Source organism: Typopeltis vanoorti, chromosome 17, assembly GCF_054136105.1.
Source record: "Typopeltis vanoorti isolate ZY-2024b chromosome 17, IOZ_Tvanoo_1.0, whole genome shotgun sequence".
Taxonomy (NCBI): domain Eukaryota; kingdom Metazoa; phylum Arthropoda; class Arachnida; order Uropygi; family Thelyphonidae; genus Typopeltis; species Typopeltis vanoorti.
This window is the reverse complement of record NC_143565.1, coordinates 114,252,950-114,260,511: the sequence shown is the minus strand read 5'-3', so window position 1 is coordinate 114,260,511 and position 7,562 is coordinate 114,252,950. Positions and strand designations below refer to the sequence as shown.

The window sequence follows — 7,562 nt, the reverse complement described above, 5'->3', positions numbered from 1 at the left end:
GATACTCTACGAAACAACTCCATTTAGTGGGTTTCCACGGAGGAGCGGCACATAAGCTGAACATCACAACAAACAAGGCGGCTCGTCTGGCCTGGTGCAATGAGCATGTGAACTGGATAATTGACCAGTGGAAAACAGTACTTTGGAGCGATGAATAAAGGTTCACCTGTTTCCAGTCTGATTGCTGAGTGTGGGTGTGGAGGCAGCCTGGTGAACGATTGTTACCACAGTGTGTTGTACTCACGGTAAAGTTTGGTGTGGAGGAGTAATGGTGTCTGGTGCATTCAGGCCGGTTTGGAATGGGACCACTGATCATTTTCATTGGGTCCATGAAAGCAGCTCAGTATATTGATATTCTGGATAATCAGGTGCTGCCTATACTATGGAGTTTTAAGCGAACTGATCCGTGTTACTATGAAGACTACAATGCCCCATGCCACAAAGCAGCAGCTGTTATGGAATGGAATGTAGAAATGGGTGTAAAACGACTGCACTGGCCTGCGCAGGGATACAAAGTCTTGACCTCAACCTCCATCAAACACCTATGGGACAAATTGAGCGATGAGGCGTAGCGCAGCAAGTCCCTGGTTTTGTCGCTGAACTCGGTACTGCTTTCATGGACGAATGGAGACGTATTCCACCTGATGGCTGTCGCACATTGATAGAAAGCCTCCCTGAAAGGGTGCAGTAGGTGATCAAAGCTAAAGATGGACATACCCGACATTACGGTTCGCTTACTGGTATCAATTGTAAATTGCTAAAGTGGCCTTACAATTATTGGTAGATAGTGTATTATTGAGTTATTATATGTGTTCTGACTATTTTTAAAAGAGGGCGCTACATGTCCTCTCGCGCCAAATTTACCTCATTGGGAAGTGTTTTGGATAGATTTTAGAGTTTGTTTCTTATTTTTTGGTAAATATGTCGAAAAATGGAAAAAAGAATACTCTTTTCGCATATTTTTCGAAAACACCAGAATCTGGGAATGGTCGAACTCCGCTGCGTGAGGAAAATAAAAAAACCAAACAGAAGACTAAAACAGCATCTAATTTAAAGAGAAAATTAAGTAATGCGAGTGAAGTTGACAGCACTCCTAAACGCAATGCTCCTGAAGCAAAATATCAAGGCAAGTTTTTTTTTTGTTGTTGTTGTTGATAGTAATAATAATAACGAATTTTTTTATTTCAGGAAGATAAAACTTAGCCCTTGCTTTGTTTATCATTATATTTTACAGAATGACACATGAGATTAGTTACACAAATTTAAGTGGGTGGTTATGCAAAATAAGCTTGTTTGAAGCGTGGCGATCTGATGGGTAGCAAAAGTTGATGTATGGAGGAACCTCAATCTAATAAGATTGAGGGTGAATAATAGTTTATCACGGGGTTCTCTTAGGCTACTAGTGGAGTTGTGAGGTGGAAGAGACTCTCTCTTGATGAGTTTTAACCTGTGTAATAATAATATTACCACTGGGACACATTGCTTTTAAGTTCATTATGTCTCATATACAGATATTTCCATGGGTGCTGTTAAACAGAACTAGCATTATTGTGCCCTCAGTTTCTTCTAAACAACACACGATAGAGCTGCCCAATAACCTTTTACAGTGCTAATTCACCATATTTGCTGTTCTTCCTAATCTTTCATTCCTTCTTCTTTGATTCTATGAAACGATTTTTTCTAATGAAGTATTCCCCAAACACCGTAGTCTCCACTTCTTCAAAAAGAATAGCAAATTATTTTGCTCTTTACTATTGACATTTACTTGAGTCTTGTGGCCTCTTTGTGTGGGAGTGATATATAAAAAAATATACTGGTGTGTTATAAACATTTACAATACAACTTTCTACATCTGTCTCTGATCTACATTATAAGGTGATATGCTTCTGTATTTGTATGCAAGGTCTAGGACATATTATTATAAAGAAACTGGGTATTTTAGCATTTTGTTTTGTAAGCACATCTCTGTATATAGATGTCATAATATGATGAAACAAGCCCAGAGTCATTGCATCATTTCATTCATGTGCATTCTTTGATGAACAAACATGAGCATTTTCCTTTTTGAGTCTGATGTCAAGAATTAATGAACAACACGTACGCGTCAAGTTTTCCATTGAAATTGCAAAAAAAGCCATAGAAATTTATCAGATGCTTAAAATAATCTTAAAACAGCTTTCCAGGGTAAGCCCCTAAACTGCTGAGGTATTCAAGGGGACGGAAAGGTTTAAAGATGATTAAACTTTGATTGAAGATGACCTTTTCTCTTGGTATCAGTAGAAAGATCTCTTTTAACTTGTAAATGTCTCTGGCTGAAATCCGCATCACAGTCATATCCACCTTATTTACCAGATTTGGCTTCCAGTGACTTCTTTTTATTCTTTAAGCTAAAATATATATTTAGAGGGTTTCAAGATTTAAATGAAATCACGCAATGCGACAGCACAACTGAAAGCTATTCCTTTTAGTACATTTCCAGAAATGCTTCTAATAGTGGGAAAAATACTGGGAATGTATTGAAGCAGCAGGAGAATATTTTGAAGGAGGATATGTTTCTATAACTCATAAGCTTTTATATATATTTTAAATAAATTATGTCTCTAAATTTTTTTGAACAGACCTCATATAGGAAATATATGATTTCACATTAATTAACCTTGATATCTTCTTGGGTCTAACTCTCACTGATGACACTTCAATAAAGATTGAAATCAGTCTGGATTTTATGAACATCTGAAAAGAAGTTCATCAGCCTCTATATACAAGTAGCCCAGTTATTAAGATACTTACTCACATTATTTGCTTACACTTGAATACAGGATTAAGCAAGAATATAATTCTCGTTTAATCTTGTTTAAGCCGGCCTGGTTGGCAGAGTAGTTAGTGTATCTGCTCAGCAACTAAAAGGCTGCGGGTTCAAATCCCGCTGTGGGCATTGATGTTTGTGATTGTCTGTGAAAATACTAGTGGTAGTGGTGGGCGGTAGATGGCGTTGGTGTAGTTGTGGTTCATTGTGGGTGGTGTAAATAGAGAGGTGTAGATTAGATGCCCTCCATCAATGAGTTTTTGGACTCCGTGGAGGTGTCAAGTAATAATAATTTATTGTTAAATATAATTTGCTGTGTTATCCGTAATTTTCTCATTTGGGTTGCTTGGTAAGGAGGGCCCAAAATACACTTAGACTGAATGTACGATCACCTCTTAGTTGGGTCATAGTTTTGCACCCTGTCCTGTTTCTGTGGGTCTACTATAACCTTTTGGCTTTGTCGTCCTTTCACTAATAAAATCCAAACCCAACCAACCCACCTACCATACACCTGCCTGCCTACCCCCCCCTCCACACACACACACACACATTGATCATTCACTACAAAATTTATGTGGTGTACGCTTTACTGATGATTGGCATTCCAATTACCCACCTGTTCAGTCAATTCCCAATCCAGAAAACAAATACATTTCATTTTTCATTATATTACTGATAGTATGAGATTGATGTACTTTTTAAAGGCAAGGTATTATTATTATTACAGGCTACTTCATGATGTCTTTAGCCTCATCGAGGGAGGCCCTAAACATGTCAAACACTATCCAACATTTGTGCAGTATCTATCATACTCTGCTTTGAACTCATTCATAGTCATGACACCCACAACAGACTCTGGCAACCTATTCCACTCATTCATCACTCTAAAAGCAAAAAATCTAGTTCTTAACACCCTTGCTAACTACACTCTTCCTCAGTTTTCAAGAATGGCTCCTAATTCTCCCACTACCAGACCTGTTCTGAAAAATTTCCTCTGTATTAATCTTATAAAAAATCCTTCAGTAATTTATGTCTCAATATCACTTCCTTTTCCACCTATCATCCAATTTCTGTAACCCCCACAAATCTTCAACCTGTTCTTGTAAGGTTCATTCCATAGACCTGCTACTATTTTGGGCGCTCACCTCTGGATCCTCGCCACCTCTTTCCATTCACCAAGAAACCCAGGTGACCAGATCTATGCACAGTAGTCAAGATGGGGTCTTATCAAGGCTTGATAAAAAGTAATAATAACCTACTTGTCAAAGTATTCTTCACTAACTAAGTAATCTAATAAGGTGCTTTAGCCACTTTTAGTATATGCCCTCTAAACTTTAATTCCCTATCCACTAACACTCCCAAATCTGTGGCTTTGTCAATTTCCTGGAGTACAGTTCCATCAATGTGGTATACAGCTGGTAATATTTTTTACCCCAAAATGCATACCCTTTTCCACATTAAACTGACATCCATTTTCCTTTTCTCAGACTACCAGTCTATCCAAATCATCGTGCAAAATTTTAACATCATCTCTATTAATTATTGCTCTACCCAGTCTTGAATCATTGGTAAACAACTCCTCTCAGATCCTTTCCTATCTCATTAATGTACAAATTAAACAGTAGTGGCCCAAGAATTGAGCCCTTTGGCATGCCACTAATCACAGGCCTCCTTCTGGCCTCTCCCACAGATTCGAGACCCTTCGACACTTCAGCGTATGTCAACAGAAGGAGAATCCATTTTGATAATAGGGTAATCAATCCGTATTGTGGGATGAGTTGTTTATTATTACATGTTGGAAAATTAACTTCTCTTTTATGATCATTGTAGATAACTATGTTGCTTGTATAACAGTTGGAAAATTTCACCTATAAAGCGCGTGATTTTGCATGTTGGCAACCAATTCTACGTCCTTCACTCAGCATGAATCGACTATTCTTGGCAAGTCGCCAAGTGAAGATCTCTAAAGCATGGGCATACTACACTCCTGAATAGACTGCTCTGATTCTCTATCAACTCCCTTTTATCCACCTCACCAAACCAATCCATCCTCATGTATCGTGTCAAAGGTTTTTTTGCAAAGTTCAGCAGTCACTGTATTATAAAACATGACCAAGTTACTGAAGCATGACCTACCCTTCACAAAACCAAGTTGCCCCCCCCCCCCCATACAGTGCCCATTCCTATATTTGGCTCTTGACCAACTTCTCCTGTACCTTAACAACTTCTGATATGCTGATTGGCTGGTAATTTGCTACATCAGTCTTGGAGCCTCCTTTATGCAATGTAACTTTTTCAACTTTATGCAACTATTTTTCCCTCTTTTCACTCCCTTGGGACTAGCTAAGAGCTGACTTAGATTCAGTGGCGTAGCTAGACGGGAGCAGAGGGAGCGGTTCACCCCAGGCGGCACTTTGAACCTTTTTGAACTTTTACAGTTAATTCTAAAATACAGTCTCGAGAACTCAAGAGAGTAAATCAGTACCAAATATTGTATTACTGCTGCGAATTTTCCTCACGAGTGAGGTAAGTGTTGCTAGTTGTGAGAGGAGCTTTTCTAAATAAAATTGATTAAGAATTACCTATATTACTATGAAATAGACTTCGCCAATGTCATCAATGATTTTGCTAACAGAAAAGCAAGAAATATAACATTTTAGAATGTTGAAATTAAAGTTTTATTTCAAAAATAAACATAGTGTTTTAATTTATTTCCCTATATGTCATTTTGATTTTTTGTAGTATTTTTGGTGTGTGTTGAGAGGGGCAACAAACTCAGGGACTGCCCTGGGTGGCAAAAGCTCTAGCTACACCACTGCTTAGATTAAATAATGTGGTCAAAGGCACTGACAGTTCCTTAGTACTTCATGTAAAACTCAAGCTGATATAACATCTAATCCCATAGCTGTATTCACATCAAGGTTCTGTAATATGTTATGCATCTCCATGCCATTTATCTCAGTTCCACATAAGACTGCCTCTCTCATTAATGTATTAGCTCTACCTGGATGATATACTCCTGTGAAGTGTTCACTTAGTAATTCTACTATTTCAACTGATTTTTACCTCCCTTTTCATATGTTGCTTGCAACATATGAAAAGAACTAGGATTATCTTTGGCCTGCACTGCTAATTTCCTTTCATTCTCTGCTTTTGCCTTACTTTCCGTACTGCTTACTCTTCTGGCCTGTGATTTGGACTTCTTATATGTACCTACTAGTCACCTTTCTCTTCTCTTTGAATTCCTTTCACATTTTTTTTTTTTTTTGTAGCTCCAGTTTAATGGTGTATTCATCAATTTAACTTGCACTTGATTTACTCTCCTGACTTTAAGTATGCAGTCTGCCATTGCTTCTCTCCTTTACCACTTCCCATACACTATCAACATCCAGCCTTTGCAGTTTCATATGCCATGGCACTGATCCAAGCAATCTCCTAAGCTTGTTATACTTTACGGCCCTGTAATTCTACACATATATCCCCCTCTTAACTGAAAATTCCACACATTTAGCCACATCCTAGGTCAAGACCATATGATCACTCTCACTGTTTGGCAGCAATATAGTCATATTATTTATTGACAAATTCTCAGATGCAATTACCAGATCTAGTGCTTTCAAACCCTTAGTATAGTCCATCACATACCATCTGAGTTAAATATTCCTGAGTAAATGCCATTAATTCCATTTCTTCCTCCCATGTGTCCTCTCCTCTTTCCAAATCTATGTTACCATAGTTGAAATCCCACCTAATAATTACCTGTTCTCCACTTATTGAGCTTATTTGCTGATGCATACTATTCCCATCATCTTTTCCATCCCCTGGTCTATAGAAGCATACAACTGTGTAACGATGAAGGTCTAATGCTTATTGTAATATCTTTATTCTAATTAGCTGTGTGCTTTTGCTTTCATAACCTCTTCTACTTATTCTATTGTGTACTATGTTTATCCACCTTTCGTATTTACTAGTCGTATGCCTATGAACACTGGAAAATTTATTTGTTATGACTGCACCACTAGTATTTCTATATCGGCATAAGACTCAGTAATACATCCGGTAGATCTCTCTCTTACTAGCATAAATTCTTTCACTAAAGTTTACATAAACAGTCGTGGTTCTCAAGTATTTAAACTACGCTTTTAATACTTTAGTTGTTCCGGCTCACAAGTCTAAGTTTATTTAGGAACAGTTCATTGTACATTAAATGATCAGATGGCACTCTATTGACATATAAATAAAATACGTTTATTTACATTAATATCAAAGGACATTAATTAGACAATAGGGAGGTTACTCTCTCTACCTATCCGTTAGACTTTCAGCATAAAGAAACAAACTTTCCCTTTTCAATACTAAATAACTATACAATATAATTACTCAATTACTTCTCTATTATTAAAACACTTAAGGAATTGAACAACGTAGTTAAGGATATAAATTAAATTAAACTTTAATAAATATTTTCCGATATTTCGGCAATGTCACGTTGCCATCTTCTAAAGGAACTTACAAAAAAAGTTACGTGCACGTAGGCACTACAACACAGAAACTGGGAATGAAGAGATGAAGCTATTGTTCTCCTAACAGTCCTGATGGTGCCCTCTAGCGGGCTAAGTAGGTGTTCTTGGCTGTTGGGCTGAAAGTCTGCTGATGTAGGCCTCCCAAATTTGGAGCAGTCGCATACAACCAAATTTGTTGAGGTTTGGAGAATTTCTTAGGGCTGAGGATGATTCCATAAAGAGTCTTTCAAATT

The 7,562-nt window shown here is 37.6% G+C and overlaps 1 protein-coding gene across 2 annotated transcripts in view; it reads left to right on the top strand.

Annotated features, from left to right (window-relative positions):
• Window positions 1-883: 883 nt before the first annotated feature.
• The window catches only part of Msh6 (DNA mismatch repair protein Msh6), a 429,489-nt gene continuing 422,810 nt past the window's right edge, over window positions 884-7,562 (top strand). For both annotated transcript variants that reach the window (XM_090406801.1, XM_090406800.1), the window contains exon 1: window positions 884-1,126. In XM_090406801.1, coding sequence (XP_090262927.1) covers window positions 922-1,126 — 205 coding nt within the window. In that variant the 5' untranslated portion in view covers window positions 884-921. The remainder of the gene's footprint in view (window positions 1,127-7,562) is intronic.